Source organism: Metopolophium dirhodum, chromosome 9 (assembly GCF_019925205.1).
Source record: "Metopolophium dirhodum isolate CAU chromosome 9, ASM1992520v1, whole genome shotgun sequence".
Taxonomy (NCBI): Eukaryota; Metazoa; Arthropoda; class Insecta; order Hemiptera; family Aphididae; genus Metopolophium; species Metopolophium dirhodum.
This window is the reverse complement of record NC_083568.1, coordinates 8,669,887-8,687,980: the sequence shown is the minus strand read 5'-3', so window position 1 is coordinate 8,687,980 and position 18,094 is coordinate 8,669,887. Positions and strand designations below refer to the sequence as shown.

Below are 18,094 nucleotides of genomic sequence, written 5' to 3'. Positions count from 1 at the left end.
TTAAACGCTATTTGTATGAATTTGTATGACCATTTTTGGAATTTATATGCGACCCCCCTCCTAAGTTATAATAGAAAAACCAATTTTCCCATGTCCCCTATTGCCCACCTTTGATATATGTATAATGTATATGATATTATATTCACCACGTACATGTAGAAGTATAGTAGTTTTTTTTATAATTTTTGAATGTTCGATTAATTTATTTTTTCCATTATAAATGTTAAGCAATACAATATAAGCATTAAGCACCCTTTACACTTAAATTTAAATTTAAATGAACCCATCGTGAATATTAATATAATTCTAAAATGATAGTATGGTACAACCATACAGGTTTTAAATTACATCCATAATAATATATGTATCCTATATATCCATAGGTATATTATTATCCAAGTGATTATCACTTATTTTAAATATTAACACCTTTTCAACGCCTTTTTTTTTAAACTTAACTTAATTAATGTATTAAATATGTGTAATAACATAACTTTTAATTTAATTGAAAATAAAAATACTTTACTTACATGGGAAAATTGTTTTTTTCTATTATAACTCAGGAGGGGGTCGCATACAAATTCCAAAAATGGTCATACACATTCATACAAATAGCGTTTAATTGTTTCGCGTTGGAAAAAGTAGAAAATTCCGATGAAGGGGGGCGGGGGGACACGGGAAAATTGGTTTTTTCGATTATAACTCGGGAGGGGGTCGCATACAAATTCCAAAAATGATCATACAAATTCATACAAATGGCGTTTAATTGTTTCGCGTAGGAAAAACTAGAGTATTCCAAATAGGAGTGGCAGGGGGGGCAGGGGGACATGGGAAAATTGGTTTTTCTATTATAACTCAGGAGGGGGTCACATACAAATTCCAAAAATGGTCATACAAATTCATACAAATGGCGTTCTTGAATCTTGCAGTATAAAATGTATGAATACTTAATTATTTATATTAGAGGGGGCTGGAGACATGTGTCTCCAGCCCCCCTTCTCTATTTCCGATATTGCTCGAATACTGGTGTCGTACAAATTCCAAAAATGGTCATACAAATGACGTACAAATGACGTACAAAATATTTGGATAGAAATTTTCGAGATTTTCTTTGGATGGGGGGGTTGGGGACACGTACGTCCTATTTGTCGATGATAACGGTTTTATTAGGGATGTCCGATTTCTACAAGCGACAGTCTGGCCGTTATTTATTGCTCTGTAAGATATTAGTTTATTTATTAAAATGTTTATTAATAATTTATTAAAATATTTTGTATGTGAGCATATCATTACACACTCATAAAAAAAAATTGTGCATATGTATATTTAATACTTTTCAAGTGCTTTTAGAACGATATATCAAGAGCCTTATATTAAATTTTCACGCTTTTTTACCCAACAAATAAAATTTTATTGATATTTATAGAAAAAAAAAATTAAAAAAATTGAAAACTGACAATGTCTGTAAACAGCTCAAAAAGAATCAGATTATTTTCAAAATGTTATCGTGTATAGAAAATGCTAATATAATCATTCAGTGAAATTTTCAAGTATCTATTCAGTCATACGTTTTTTAATTACAACAAAATAAGATAATCGTTACACGAGAAATCGAGTGAATATCAAATGTTGTAAAAATATTCATTTGTTCTTAGTATTTAAACTGAACATGGATTCTCACATGAACTCATATGAGTTAATTATTAATTAAAATATAAATAAAATGTTGACCAAAACTTACAAATAAAGTTTGAGCAAAGAAAAATTTGGTATTTTATTTTAGATATTTCAATTCTGAATTTTTTACAATATATATTGCAATTCAAATTACAAAAATTAAAAATGTGACAGGATCGTTCCCTTGTATGTATTACGGACAATCCGAATATTTTTTCAGAATAAAAATCGTGATAATTGTTGACACGTATCGTTGGAATTAGAAACAGAAGTTTTTTTTGTAAAAAAGACGTGGTGATGAGGCCCTTTTTTAAATTTCTATTAATTGTAGATCACTACTGGAGCTAATTATATGATGAAAAAGACATCTCAGAATCAATTGAAACATATTGGAGGCATACTTTATTTTATTTCCTAATTATTGATACAATGGGCAATGACTAAAAAGCCATTGATAAATGATAATTTTATAAATATGGATTATGTAAATAGTCAACATTTTATTGATCATTATAGAGTACCTACTTATTAAATAAGTAGGACATTAATTAAAATTATTAAGTTCCTATTTTTATAATTTTAAATTTTACAAAGTTCTATGATATTCTATGATTTCAAAATATAATAAATTGAATTCCCATTAGTGTTTTCAAAAGCGTCGGAGACACAAAAAAATAATTGAGGAAACTTGGGATTTTTACAAAAAATCAAATATAACAAAATCGATTTTGTTCTTTTGGGGTAACTAAAAAAAAAAAACCACAGATTCAAGGTTTTTTTCACCGTATGTTCAGATTATCATTTTCTATACAACTTTCAAAACACTTTTACTCTTTTGAGGTATTTAAAGGCATAAGAAATTGTAATTTTTTATTTAAATTATTATAGTCACTAAAAAAGTTTTTGCTATTGTTTCTATAATATTCGTTCGAAAATATAATTTTCCAATTAATTAATATTTAGTATATTATACTATAGGAATTTACCCCCATAGCCTATAGGAAATTGTATATAGTGTATATAATAAATCTTTTATAAAAAAAATATATATATACTATCAGTTCCTTCACCATTTCCTTCTGTATCCATGTGACTAACCACTATATTATGTGATACAAGCAAATTTCCATTAATTTTTATTATTTCTGTTATGACTTTTCCGAGTTGGGATAAGAACCTTAGGTGAATTTAGAACAGTGTGCAAATCCTAGTTCTATTATTTCAGTTTAAAAAACATTCTCAATAATTAATGAGTCTGATTTAAAAAATATATATTCAGTTAATAAAATACATATTACTTTTTAACATTCATTCAAAAATAAATTTTTTAACATTTTATTTTTTTGGAGTATACATTTAAAAAAAATTAAACTTAAAATACTCTACCCTCATTAGAACAGTCATTGGAGTCAACCAATTTTTCCCAGTTCAGTCAAACATCACACCCATTTTCAGATCGGTAATTGCTCTTATATGGAATAGAGTAATTAATGTACTCATACTGTAAATAGCTAAAGGATGTTGTTACATTTGTAATAAAAAAAAAAAATTATATAATAATGATACAATTTTTGATTAGTTATACACACAATAATGAAATACCTTAATTATAAGTCATAGAAAACAAAACAAATCATGATTCATAACATCAAACAATATATAAGTACTTTTAGAAACTGGTAACTCAAAAAATAGACTAAATAAAAGGCGTATTTTATATTATATATCTATACTAAAATAATAAATACCAGTATATGTATTTGTATAGAAATTTTAACATGGTAAAAAAAAAAATTGCCTAACGTACATTAACTAATGGACTAGCAAATATTTACTATAGTGTATTATGAAAACTAAATAAATAATTAATTTAATAAGCTAGATTTATAAAAATAATTGTTTATAAACAAATTACATTTTTCAAATGGCAGATGCTAAAAATAAAATTTTTTTTGAATATATTGAACTGGTAATTAAACCAATATATCTACACATATTTAAAACAAAATTTTCTAATACTAAATAATATTTATCTGGTATTTTTTGAAATAGATAAAATAAATAATTATTATAAGTTATAAAGTAAATATACTTTGTATTTATTCTTTGGCTGTATATGTTAGAAAATCGAATAATCTTTACAGGAAATTTATTAAGAAAGTATTTTTGAATAATTAATCTAAATCATTATGTCATTTTCAAAACATTTTTACAACATTGACTTTTACATATTTTTGTATAAAATTAATGACTATTTAAATATTTTTAGATCACATTAATACATTATAAGAAAACCCTGGTTACAATAGAATTTTTATTAATAATGAATTGAGAACATTACTTGCAATAAAGTAAATTTTAAATAGGTATGTTTTGACAAAAATAAAAATAATATGTTTATCAAATAAAACAATAATACACAAAACATTAAAATGTTTTAATATAGTGTTTCCTTTGAAAATAAAGAATAATAAAATACAAAATATAAATTATACTTCGCATTCAGCAATATCATGCCCAGCAGTTGGCAATACAGTATGCATGAGCATCTTATTTTTGTTAAAATAAAAACAAAATATTTTATATGCTTTCATAAGCTGTTGCCATTGTAGATGTTCCACATAGTTTATCCTAGAAAAATATATTTTGACTGATAAAAATGATAAAAATGAAGTGTCATCACTGGGTGGATTCATGTATTTTATGTATTTTTGTATTTCAGCTAATACTCTTATTGTACCCATGTAGTACAGATTGTGTATTTAACAATAAAGGAAAAAAAAAAATTAATTGAAGCGTAATGACAAACCTTGATTTTATCGTAAAGTGATGACCAAAATGCATGATGAGGAATCATATTAATACCAATTTCATTAAATAAACAGGCATTTACTACAGATCCGCCAACAAAGTAAACAAATGCAACAACCAAGACAAATGAAAAAAAGTAAGTCCAAGATTCTGATTCTGAGTTGTTATCATATGCATTGTTTAAATTCAATCCACATACTTTATTGGTACTAAGTTCAACCGTCTATAAATATAATCCAACAATTTAATTTTATGATTAAACAAGCAAATAATAAACGTTCGCCTTACACATTGGTTAGCAGTGACATTTTTGAAATTTGCCAAAGATTCATTTCCACTGACTGCCAATGAATCACACACCAAAATTACATCAACCTCACTATAAAATGAATTAATTAATAAATAGGTATAATAGGTTAATATTAAAATAATCTTACTGCAGGTCGTAGTCATTTGTGTAGATAAATGTTACCACGTCGCTTATTTTAACATAAGTATGCGTATAATTGGCAACCTGTATTGAAGAATTGGATGTCCCATTTACAATCTAAAGATAATTATTTTTATTTTTATGCTTACAATGATATACATTAATTTTAAATATATTACAATAATAGAATTTAATATCTTTTAAATATAAGTTTTTAATTTTTATATAACTAATAGTCAACTTAAATTCAATAATTAATAGTATAATAATATTAGGTAAATATCAAAATTGCTATATGGGACAAAATACCATTATATATGCTTTATACCTAAACATAAAAATTTATTTCAGAGCAATTAAAATTAACAACAGGATTTAAAACATTTTAGTAGATAATACATTTTTGATAAATTAAAACATGCAGCAGATATTTTATTTAAAAAATACCTGTAAGAAATAACCAACATGGGAAATATTGGTAAATTAGGAACTATTTTGACATACCTAGCTTACATTATAAATTTGAATCAAATTAACGAAATATTTTATAGCCACAGCTTTCAGATTATATTTTTTAATAATATAATATCTATCATGGCCACATTTAGGACTAAGCTAACAAGGCTAAAGTATTTACATTTCGTTTATAAATTCATAAATGTAGGAATGTCTAGTAATAAATTATTAAGTGGCGCATATACTCCGTTCAAAATGAGATCGTACCCACAGCAGCCAAGTTGTGCGCACGGGCGTGGCTTTTTTCTGTGGCAGCGCCATAGTGGGGACATCGTCTGACCGCTGTCTGAATAAAACTGGTCGCCACCGAGGTACGATCTCATTTTGAACAGAGTATAGTAGGCACAACATTTATATAGTATTTTAATTTTAAATGGTTTTCTTTGGTCCCTTTTATGCTAATTTATGGCACAAAAAGATAGGAACCATAGAAGTGTCGGCTCAAAGGAGGTGTGTGATTCAAAATGTATTAATGGGTGAATATTCTGGGGTAGGAAAGCTATTTTAATATATTTTAGTTCACTATTTGGAGAGCAAAGAAAACATTTTTAGGGTGGGTAGTGTAAAAATATTAAATGTGAGTCAAGGAAAATAAGTTCAAGCCGCCAATGAACTGGAGCAATATTTTTAAGATTTTATTTTTTTGTAAACTTTATAATGTTTCATAACCATAAATAACACTCAAAAACGAAATCAAGCCATAAATAATACATTTTATCAATATAAAAATTGTATCACATTTCTCAAATAAATGGGAGGGGATGGTGGTTATTCTATAATGAGCTTGGGGTACAGTATGGAAAACTTGCGGTTCTAATTCTCTGAAAATTGTGTTGCTCTGAAATTATTTAATACCGAGAGTAAGAACATAATAGATAACGTAATAAATACTAAACTATCGCTTCCAAACTGTTCACAAATTGTGCATCTAATATTTTTCACTGTCGAGCAGAGAGAAAATGCGTATCCATACCCAGTGAGAATATAGTGACTTATGAGGGTAACAATATCAAAAAAATATTCGCTCATCTCCTCGACAAAATGTTCAAGATCTTAAATAGTGATCAAACCATGTTGTATAAATGACATTACTATTTGGGTTTAAAATTAATACCGTCCACATTTATAGATAAATCATAAAAGTGTTTGTCGTGCAACCGAATACTTACAACGATTTCACTGACGCAAGGTTGATAATTCAACGTCTGGTTATCCGCGATCGTCAGCGTCAAATTCACTCCATCCAAGTCGATATTGTTGTTGTCGTTGGCTGTCATGCACGTACACGACGAAGACAACTCGCAAAAGTACTGATCTTTCTTCAGACAGACCACCGCCGTGGCGCAAACGACGAAAAACAAGACACGGGTCACAAACCGTTCTGAATTCATTTTCTATTCAAACGGAAACCGAAACGAAAGACACAACAAAACGCGTGTACCGATCTCGTGCCGACAAAATACGACCACTTACAGTAGTAGCCAATTTACCAATGATATTATGATACAAGAACAAGATAATAATTATAATATTATATCGCAATGCGATTAGCATGTTTCCCGTTACGTAACTACGTAACAATTTGTCAACATGGGAAAACGGAATGTTTTCAAAACGCAAATAATCGGTAAGACGACCAACGTCCGACGAATCAGTATCGCATAACGTGCCCAAGGTTTATGGATTGTGATAATATAACTTACCAAGACCATAGAGTAATACCACAGAATATATGAAACAATATAATACCATGTAATTTATACCACGACTGAATAGATGAAATTCATCTGTGGTATTTATAATCAATGGTATTATGACCACAGAATAATTCTGTGCTATGACCAAGACGTAGCAGCATGTTGTAGCGGCTGATTTGTTGTGATTATATACACGGACATTTTCTTGCATACCTTATCTCAAATCTCTTCTCCGGCGTTATCACTCTTTCAAAATATTCAAATGTTTTAATAGCCATACCACTGACAGAATAGAGCCATACCGTGCCTAATAGATATATTATAGAACCGAGGTGGATTTATAAATCATCTTGTATACAACCTAATTTTAAACTTGTTGATTGTTGTATAATATATCTAATGGCCATAATATTATAAAACAAATTTCTTATTAGAATTACAAATCACGAGTTCAAGCGTACAAAAATATTGTCATTGTTTCAGATTTACATTGTATAGAGCGGTGGATATTGAATTGAGTCCTACCAATATTTTAGGCTTATCAAGATTGAGTTTGACCAATATTTGTCAGGTTGTTCGAGTTAACTCCCTAGTCCCTTCATTATTCAGGAGATACCATGTGGAGGTTGGCTGAGTAGGTAGTCTCCTAAACAATTTATGTGGTAGTTTACTGTTTTTTTTTTTATAATTGTAATAATAATAAGAACAAAAAATGTAATTAATTTAAAAAATAATAGAAATAATAATTATGTGTAATATGATAATGTTAAATTGTTAACAAACAAATAGTTGCTGGTAAAAATTTAAAAAAATCAAATTGCAAATTTGTTTTTTTGAATATTTGTTTATCTGCTCTGTAAATTGTTCCATTTCCAAAGTTTTGTTGCTTTGCTACATAGTTTAATGTATCTACTTGACTGTATTCCAAGAAGAGTGTCAACAAGAATAAAAATATTTGTATGTCATGAGTGAAAAATTGTATTTAAATTTGTGTGAAAACTGAAAACTTTCAAAACTGTTAGTGGTTCGATAAGTATGTGCTAAAAAATCACTCAAAATGTTGTAGGAAAACTGTGCAACACCACAGTCAATACAATTAAAAATTATTTAAACTTATATATATTTATGATATCTTATCTAAATGGAATCAGTTCAAAGATATTAAGATAATAAACTGGACTCAATTCAAACACATAAAAGTAGCATGGACACAATTCAATGTTATCCTTATAGGTAATAGATATAATAATAATTAATAATCACACATTCACACTATTAATATTGTATAATGTACTGAAATGTTCGACGAGATAACGCATAATATATTTGAAAACAGAACAGGAGAACGAGTATTTTTGTCTTGGCTAACCTAATATTTACGAATTAAATTATACAATATCATAAATGTTTTGTCCCATTACGATATAGGACTCCACCCCTTCTTAGACTTGTTTTTGAATAATATTTCTGTAAAGCTGTGGTATTTCGGATCATAACCATCTGCATGTGTATTTCCTTCGGCCTGTAAATAGTATATTAAGTCAGTCATATAAGTTATAAATGTATGGAACCCAAAAAATTGTATTCATTAAAATGGTATCAATAGATTAAAGTATATTTGATAAGAGACCCAATTGCTAATAATTAATTTTTAAATAAAACAATGATCAGTGGTAATTAATGCTATAGGTACTATTATTGAAATTATAATTATAAATATTTATAAAAAAAATACAACTAAGACAAAAAAAAATGTTTTTAATTTTAAGATAGAACTGGAAAATAAATTTTTTGAAAATAAAAGTTTTCTTGTTTTATATTAAAAATTATGTAAATTAATATAATATAACAGTTGTTTAGTATTTGTACACATGGTGATATTTTATTGATAAAAACCTAATTTATACATTTTTTACAATTACTTATACTTTTCTAAATTCATATGTATCAAAAACTTTTCTACAATAAAAGCAATGTCCAGAAGTAAAAAACGTAAGTAAATTATTTAAAAGTTAAGACTTGATTAATTTTATATTCTGTCAATTTAAAATATTAAAATACTCCAAAGAATATTTTAATATTTATACACAAATAAAATAGTTGAAATAGGCACTTATTATATTTGTTTAATGTATTAAAATATTATATTAAAGGACTAGAGGGTTCTGGTCTAATCGATTCTCCCGGGCTAGAAAACTCTGCTAATCCGTCCCTGGGACCTGGGTATAATATATATTCTGTATATACAGTAGACATCAGAGGTACGACCTAATGTGTTCGCATTAACCAACAGGTTGTACAAAACAATAAAAATAAGTATAGGACATTTAGCAGGGACCTTTAAGGACGCTACACGGCCATTTGTTGTCACCGTCTTACAAGTGTGTAACATAGCAAATCAGCAGATCAGGTTTAGCTCCGTTAGTTTAAAAATTAGTGATTCGACCAAGTTTTAAGCTTGATGCTAAGAATACTATCTGTGTTTGTACTTTGGTATGTAGGTTTTTATATGATAATTCAATTTTAAAGTGAGTTATGAGCATTTTTAATTTACGCTATATTATATACGCAAACTGCTAAAAAATTTAACTATTCTAAAAAACACACATACAAAAACAGATTATTTTCTTATCATCAAGTTTCATAATAGGTCGGATTTACTCTAATTTTTTTAAATAATAGAGCTAAACGTGATCTGATTATAAATTTGCTATATTACGCACTTATAAGATGGAAACAACAAATATTTGAGTAGTGTCCTCTTAATATGCACAAATAACAAAAAGTTAAAAGTTAATTGAGCTTATTAACCAATATGACTTGTTGTTAATAACATACTAAATATTTCAACAGCACATATTATAGCACAAGTCTCAAATATTAAGTTAAATTAAAATTCATTATATTATTCTTACTTTGAACCAAGCATGGGTAAAAATTTCACATTCTTCGCCGGGTATTAGAAGTTCTGGAGCATCAACCAGAGGGACGTTAAAATTAGAAATTAATTCTTCTTTATCATTGGTATATCTATAAACATAAATAAATAATTAACTTTAGTACAATCACACACAACAAAGCTGGATAGAAATAAATTAATATTTCTATCCACCTAAACTAATAATTTTAAAATAAACAGTAATCCCTCGTTATCTGCCGTATCGAGTAAGAAATACCCCTTTTTTATAATATTTTATCGCTATTATACAATTACAGTATGCCAGTATAACAGTTATAGTGGTGTCGTTATCCTCACAACTTTGACTTTGTTGAAACTTAACCTTTGTGGATAACAAGGAATTATCATATTAATCTTTTCATTAGTAAATTGCTTTAAACACTTAAGGCAAACTAGCTCTTTTATAGCTTCTATATGACTAAATGTTTTTCTTTACAAAATTTAACCTTTGAAGACTAAATTATGAACATTACATTTTGATTACTACAACTATCAAAGTATTGTGAATCATATTTTTTATTTAACTTTTACAAATTATATTTCTTTTATTTTTAATTTTTATGCAAGCATAGAATAAACCAATTAAATATAGAAAATTATTTGTAACAAATAATTAATTAAAACCAATTTCTCTTTCCATTTCATTATAATAGATTTTCACTGATCATCATAAAAAATTGTTTAAAGTACCTACAGAATTTTCTTTATAAATTACTCTGTTTCAAGGATCTCAGAAAGTTATTTAAGTTTTTTTTCTCCTTGTTATATTGTTTACAATTTATGATTTATTGTCTTATCAGTACTTATATAATCTTTAAATTAATATCTATTAGATAAATACAACAACGTACTTCATCCGTACATCAGCCCAGTATTGTTCTCTTGAATAACTCCAATCTTGTATCTTAGGATCATTCTCATCATAATTGTCAATATCTAAACGTTCTAAATCTTCCACGATTACTTCTGCATCACCACCTTCTGACCAATCATAAACTAATACATCAGATCGGTTGCTAAAAATAAAAATTGTATATTTTATTGATTTGGTTAAAAATGTACTCGGTTTATTACATATTATTATTATTATTATTATCAGTAGTTAATAATATACCTGATTTCCCTTAAAAATTTATATTTCAATTCGCTGTCCATAGTTTCTAAATACTTAGTATTCATTGCCTTAGAATTTACTTCATGAGGTACTTTTCTTTCTTTTACAAGTTCTAACAATCTTGGTACTGGTGCATCCAAGTAGACAACCAAATGAGGATGCAGCAAATCAGGCATAGCGTGCTTGTACAGTATATAATACATTTCACGTGCTGCTTTACTCATATACTTGCATTTATACATTGCTTCTACAAAGGCAAAGTCACTGTACGGACTGCGTTCAATAATTACACCTTCTCCAGTGTTTAACAAGTGTGCAATGGCATCAATGTAATGAGCATAGCGCAGCTTGTATTTGATTATTTGAAACGAAGCGGCATTAAAGTGTTCCGGGTTTTCGAGAAAATTACGCTCGTCGAAACTACGACAATTGACAGGCAGTTGAGGGTCTAGTTTTCGCATATCGTAACCATAGTCGTTTATGTAATATGCGTCCATTGTGATGTCCGGCATAAAATGCATACCTAATAAATCAGCAAGCTGATGTCCAACAGCTGTTTTACCTAAAAAAACAATTTAAGTAGAAAAGTGATTAGTGACTACATGACATACAAAATAACCATCAGCATTAACGGTCTAGTGTTGTGGTGTTACATAAGAGTAAACGAGATGAAGCGAGTATGCGATCACTCACCGATTCCGACAGGTTCCCTCGAGAACGATCAGCTTGCTGTTCTCGTCAAAACGCGACGTCGTCTTGTCGAACATACTCCTTAGCAAAGTGTAGTCCTTCTCTTTGTACGGGAACGGTGCGGGTTTCTGAGGTTTCGGTCCCAGGGACGCTTGCAAAGCCCTGCCTGTGATGTGCCGAGCGGACTGCGGCGCGCGGAACAGAATCTTCTGGACGTTGGTCAAAGCCATTTTTCTCAATTGCCCTGTGGGCTGAACTAATCTTAATCCACTGTGTCGGTTTGTGCCGAAGAACAAAACTCTGCGGCGGACAACGAAATAATAATAATATGTAAAACGTATATGAAATTATTGGATTCGTCTCCACTGACCGACGACTTTCGTAATTCGTATAATCGTATCAGCGGACATATGATTAGCCGTTATCACTCGTCACAGTATCACTCAGAACGAGAAGGTCGTCATATTATAATTAGGGTGGCGCACGGATACAGTGCGGGCCCACCTACTACGACGCGCCGTCGGGTTGGTAACGCGTACGGTGAAAATTATTCCATAGCCCAATAAACTTTAAGATTCAAAAATCAAAGCGGCAAGTAGCAACGGGGCCGTCGTGGGCCGTGGCCCCCCCAAGAATTACCACGGCTGAAGTTCACTCAACGGCCAGACACATGTCCTTCACCACCGTGACACTACCGCCACCTGTCGGCGCTCTGCGTGTCCACGGTCCGCCGCCGCGGTTTTTTTCCGTACGCGACACCCGACCCGACCCGAATACCCGATCCATGGTCGGTGGCGCGTGCGACTCCCGACGTTTTATTATTATAAAGCCAAGCGCACCGCACCGCGCGATCCAGTATAGCGTTCGCTGCCCGACCCGACAGCTGGCATGATGTGCATGGTTTCTCACAGCCGCCAACGACTATTCACGAACGCGACTCCCGCCGAACGCACCGCCGTCAAAGCAAAACGTCAACCGCCGCACGACGAAGATCGCTCCACCGCAGGACGACTACGCCGCCGCCGCCGACTTTCGCTTAAAAAGTTTCGTTGTTCAACTGCGGCCGTGTACACGCGGATACGACCACCATGCCCCGTGGAAAGCGCAGGCCCAACCAACACCACAAGTCTACTACGGGTAAGAAACGTCGAGGAAAATACGATCGAGGTTTTTCCCCGCGGAGACCGAACGTTTTCGTCGTCGTTTACCGCAGTCGTTGTGCTTTCGCGTCGACGTCACCGATTGCGCGCGGTGTGGCAACGACACGCTTATTGCGTATTTTCGCATTATCGTGCAGTGGCGGCGGTGGAGGGGTAGGTCGCCATGTGCCCACCGCACGCCGTTGTTGTGGCGCCACGCCGCGTTTTTTCCCGCATGGCCTCGGAAAATACGACGCCGCCGCCGATATTTTCGTCTTCCCGTCGGCCCCCCGCCTTGTCGTCGATCGTCGCGATTTTTTTAATGAATTTTTTTCTGCATTTACTCGGACGACCCTGAACGTCGACGAAAATCAAGGTCCGCCGTTTCGAATATTTTAATGACCGTCCGTTCCAGTGTCGGATCGGCGATTTTTTTTTCTTACTCTTTCCTTCCTCGTGTGCACTAAAAACACTCGTGTCGCGCGGTCGGACTATAAATTATTGTCCTATTGAAAAGTTCATGGTGAAACGTCGTTTATTTATTACTCGTACGGTGTAGCCGATACTCGGGAAAAATCACTGGGTCACTCACTGCCGAGCTTAAGGGTCAATACGGTCAATTTTCTTGACCGCAAATCTGGAAAACGAACGATATTGCATATCCAATTTAGTAGAAACTTAACGCACGTTTAAAACTAGTGCTTTGTATAACCTCAGAACAAGGTTCAAATGTTTGTAAAGTTGATAATCGGAACCACTATTCATCATTAAATGCAATCAACTATTAATATTAGACAGTTTTTTTTCCACACATTAATATGGGAATCATATATTATTTCATTGATTCTGATTTGATTATTTGAAGAATTCCTGTGATTTGGCCACTAAATTTATAAACCTACCACATTATAGTTATTATAAATTATAATACCACTCATTTTTCAATTTCGATAGTAAAATAATTTTAATTGGTTGGTATTTTTTCAGCACTATTCAGCTACTTAATACCTAATAGTTAGATAGGTACACAATTTTAGTAGGTAAATATTATATTTTTAAAGCATAATAACAACCTAATTGATCTGTTTAGATTTTATGTAATAATACATACCTAAGGTCATATTATTATTATTTATTTACTGGCTATTGTTTTTATAATTAGTACCTATCTACAGATAATTTTTTTATTAGCCTTTGATTAATTGAAGTATATCTAGATTATGAATGTGTTCTACTTAGGTACCTACCTAATAATACATTAATTAGAACCTATTTAATTATAATGTGGATATTGACAATTTTAGTTATATTTAGTTAATAACAACAATTTCCTTTTTTTCTGTTCTTGTTTAAACTAAACTATTAAGTAATTTTTATTTAGGTACTAATTTACTATACAAAATATTTTTATTATAACACCCTATAATTTAGAATATTCAATGCTGTCAGATACTTGAATAGTTAAAATTATTCAAAATCATTTATGTACTTAGGTATTTAATGTTGCATTATTTTTAAAACTAGGTATATAATATTAAAAATATAGAAAATATTCCGATTCTATCCAGAAAACATAATGAAAATATGTAGGTATTGAGACAAGTTGTAATTAAATTATGAAAACATTATGAGGTACTATACATTAGGTATCTAGGAACAAAAGTTGTTCAAGATTATGTATGGTTGGATATTTTTCACTAGTGAAAGTCACATTGAGTCTAAAAATTAGATCAATGATGTAATTACAATTATATAATAATATGTAATGCAATTCTAGTACACAGATATTTTTTAATATAGATTAACATATATAAGGACTTATTATCATGTTTTAAAATGTATCTAATCACGTATTTCCATGCATTAAATAAAAGATTTTATTTTTTGTCATATTAGGTATAGCTACTAATATTAAATCACAAATACATTAAAATCAATTTACTATAATTGCTAATAATTTGTATTTCCATACCTTTTATAACAAGTCATATTTTTTTAACCTTTTTACTGTTAGGAACAAATAAATTATAAACTTTATCCTCAACTATATCTAATTAGTTAAATGTGGCTTGATTAAACTAGCATAATTCTACTTATAAGAATATGTTTACAAATTAAATTAAAAACCTATTCACTTACTTGACTACTTAAAGTTATTAAACAAACAATACCTACATTTTTAATAGAAACCTTAATTAATTTTAATAAATTATATATTTTAGATACACTAGCTGGAAAAGGACGTGATTTAGACATGTCAGACGATGAATCATATAATGATAATGCGAGTGTAATCAGTAATTTATCTTGTAGCACATCGAATGAAGAACGTTCCTGTAAGTATTCTATGAATTATTACATGACTAACATAGTTCCTTACTTATTTTTTCATTTCAATAATGTATAGGTGTTGCTATTGATGAAACTGATGAATCTCAGAATGATGCATTTGAAGAGAAACTAAGTGACGCAATTGATGGTTTATCACAGAAGTCTGCGCAAGGACGTACATTAAGTTTTGAAGCTGTTTGTAACATATTTTGCAAAAAATATATACCCGATTATATTTTAAATAGGTATGTGTCATGTTAAAAATTAAATTATTGGTTATTAATTGTTGAAAAATAAATAAATAAATTTTAAAATATACTTATTTCTACCTACAGGCGTATGACAATAACTGATTCCATTGAGCGCGCTCTTAAAAAAGGGGGCGATAATGAGAAAGCTGCAGCAGCCAATTTAGCTAGTTTATTGTGTATACAATTAGGTGCATTGGACATGGCAGAACATTCTTGTCAAGAACTATTACCTATACTAATGTTTGTTGTTAATGATGAATCTGTTCCTTTATTAGCCCGAGAAAAAGTAATTGTTTATATTTTCCCATGTCTAAATTTTATTGTATTACTAATTTTATTTGTTATTAAGTTGATTTTAATTTGAAATATTTAATGTTTCAGTGCTGTTTGGCCATAACATTACTAACTTTTATTAGTTGCAATGAAGAAATTGATGCAGCTATGCAATTAATGCGCAACTTATGGAGACGTTTATTACATTCAACAACTATTTCTCCGTCGATAGCAGCTCTATATTCGGCAGCATTATCTTCTTGGTCTCTCCTGCTGTCCACTGTATCAATTAGAAATTCTTCTGCTATTATTCCGTAAGTTATTTGGTGCTTTACTGCTGTTAATTAAAAATAATTAAAACTGACACTAATTTAAATATTTCCTTCAATTGTAGTACTTTAGCAGAATTGAGTACTCTCTTAGACTCAACACATCTAGAAGTGAGAATGGCTACTGGTGAATTAATAACAGTTTTGTTAGAAATGGCACGCGATTGTGAAGACATGGATGAATATGAGCCAGATGAAGAATTTATTAATAAATTACGTGAACTAGCAACAGATTCACAAAAGTATAGAGCTAAAAAAGATAGGAAAACACAAAGATCAAACTTCAGGCAAATTCTTCATTATGTAGAAGTGAGTTAGTCAGTAGAAATAACATAATATATTTTAAAATTTGAATTTTTTGTTTTTTACAGTTGGATGAACCTCCAAATATTCAAATACGTTTTGGTCAAGAAATATTAACAATGGACTCATGGATCATAAAAAAGCAATATGATGTGTTGTGTCAAGCATTAGGATCTGGAATGAACATGCATATGACAGAGAATGATCTAGTTCGTGACATATTGAGTCTTGGTCCTAAATTATGTCAGACGACACTTTTGAGTAACAAACAATCAAAACTCGAAAGAGTGAGTTGAAAAATCACAAACCAACAAAAAAATTGACATTTTATAATATTTATTATATATTTTCTCATTTTTACAGCAACAAATTAATGCTGCTAACTTCAAGGTGCGCACAAAAACTAGAGGAAAAGTACGAGACAAAAGAATAGCTTTTATTGATTAAAGAATCATATAAAATTTTAGTAAATTATTATACCTAATATATTATAATGCAAAACCACTTGAGCATGTGATAAATACTGTTGTTAATATTCTGTTTTTTGTTAATCATTTCAGTTTTTCTATGTGTATTGTCAGATATATGTTTTTAAAAACAATTGGGTTTTTTTATTTTGTCTTAATTAATTACCAAATATTTAGAATATTATATCAAATAACTTAGCGGGACTTTCGAGTTTACTAATCCTTTTTAATATATTTAAAGTCGCAAACTTATCTCTTTTTATTAAATAATGCTGTTTTAATATTAAACGCGGTGCCTGTTGTACTACCAAATACAATTTGTAACTTATTACTGCCATTATGTTATATTGAGACTGACAAATGTATAAGTAATTGTATCAGAAAAAAATGTCATCTGCGCCAAGAATGATTTTTTTTCATTTTTTACAAGACTTATTTTAATTTCCAGTTATCAATTGCAATAGATATCAAAACACAGAGTTACTGTGAAAAATAATTAATTAAAATATCAGTAGTTACAGGCATCTAAATAAATATTGTTTAGTTAAGTTAACTATATTAATTTATAGTATTAATTCTAAGTGTATAAAGTAGCATGTACTTCTATTACTATTTTTGGATTGAAATCTTTTTCTTTAAATAAATCTTTAAAGAATAAACAATTATGTGTTTTTATTTAAATGGCTAACCTTTGATCTAATTAGGTCACAAATCACCATGCAATTTTTAGAAAGTAATAAATTGTTGTTTATTATTGTAATTAAATGTAAGTTGAACATTATGTAACATAGGAAGTTATGATAAGTTGTTATTGTTTAGCAGTACACACATTTAGTTTTGGATTATGATTATTATTTTATCATAATTAATATTCTATATAAAACTTTAATCCAATCATTAATCTCCCACTCAAAAATCAAAACACAAATATGGAATTTCCGAACACTTTGTTCGTTGACACAAGGCCTTATCAAAAATTCTTGTTAATATGCATGCAGATTGTCTGCCGTAGACTTTGTCAGAAAATAAAATAATACCTACTATTTATGTTATTGTTCCTAACCCGAAGAGTATTTCAATAAACTACTTATTGTGTTGTACCTAATT

At 29.9% G+C, this 18,094-nt stretch overlaps 3 protein-coding genes across 3 annotated transcripts; 1 reads left to right on the top strand and 2 right to left on the bottom strand.

Moving 5' to 3' along the window:
* Positions 1 to 2,923: 2,923 nt before the first annotated feature.
* On the bottom strand, positions 2,924 to 7,312 carry LOC132952123 (uncharacterized). Its single transcript, XM_061024285.1, has 5 exons — positions 6,604 to 7,312; positions 4,926 to 5,035; positions 4,777 to 4,867; positions 4,487 to 4,711; positions 2,924 to 4,308 (listed from the first exon to the last, which is right to left on the bottom strand). The coding sequence occupies exons 1-5, from the start codon at positions 6,823 to 6,825 to the stop codon at positions 4,258 to 4,260; spliced, it is 699 nt and encodes a 232-aa protein (XP_060880268.1). The 5' UTR covers positions 6,826 to 7,312; the 3' UTR covers positions 2,924 to 4,257.
* A 1,033-nt stretch (positions 7,313 to 8,345) lies between these two features.
* Positions 8,346 to 12,464, bottom strand: LOC132952122 (NADH dehydrogenase [ubiquinone] 1 alpha subcomplex subunit 10, mitochondrial). Its single transcript, XM_061024284.1, is given in 6 exon segments — positions 8,346 to 8,653; positions 10,047 to 10,161; positions 10,942 to 11,106; positions 11,205 to 11,766; positions 11,898 to 11,910; positions 11,912 to 12,464. Coding segments are annotated over 6 exon segments (1,173 nt in total). The 5' UTR covers positions 12,125 to 12,464; the 3' UTR covers positions 8,346 to 8,548.
* Positions 12,465 to 12,580: 116 nt separating this feature from the next.
* Positions 12,581 to 17,649, top strand: LOC132952120 (interferon-related developmental regulator 2). The gene is made up of 8 exons (XM_061024282.1): positions 12,581 to 13,031; positions 15,256 to 15,369; positions 15,441 to 15,609; positions 15,700 to 15,901; positions 15,997 to 16,202; positions 16,283 to 16,526; positions 16,589 to 16,807; positions 16,884 to 17,649. Exons 1-8 carry the CDS (start codon positions 12,983 to 12,985, stop codon positions 16,965 to 16,967), a joined length of 1,287 nt encoding a protein of 428 aa, XP_060880265.1. The 5' UTR covers positions 12,581 to 12,982; the 3' UTR covers positions 16,968 to 17,649.
* The last annotated feature ends 445 nt before the right edge of the window (positions 17,650 to 18,094 follow it).

Bases quoted from the DNA above. Each gene is read 5' to 3' on its own strand.
- LOC132952120 (XM_061024282.1), top strand. From the start codon at position 12,983: ATGCCCCGTGGAAAGCGCAGGCCCAACCAACACCACAAGTCTACTACG. The intron at 16,203-16,282 runs GTAAGTTATTTG...CTTCAATTGTAG, and splicing joins AATTCTTCTGCTATTATTCC to TACTTTAGCAGAATTGAGTA. The intron at 16,527-16,588 runs GTGAGTTAGTCA...TGTTTTTTACAG, and splicing joins AAATTCTTCATTATGTAGAA to TTGGATGAACCTCCAAATAT.
- LOC132952123 (XM_061024285.1), bottom strand. From the start codon at position 6,825: ATGAATTCAGAACGGTTTGTGACCCGTGTCTTGTTTTTCGTCGTTTGC. The intron at 5,036-6,603 runs GTAAGTATTCGG...AATTATCTTTAG, and splicing joins CTTGCGTCAGTGAAATCGTT to ATTGTAAATGGGACATCCAA. The intron at 4,309-4,486 runs GTTTGTCATTAC...ATATTTTTCTAG, and splicing joins CACTTTACGATAAAATCAAG to GATAAACTATGTGGAACATC.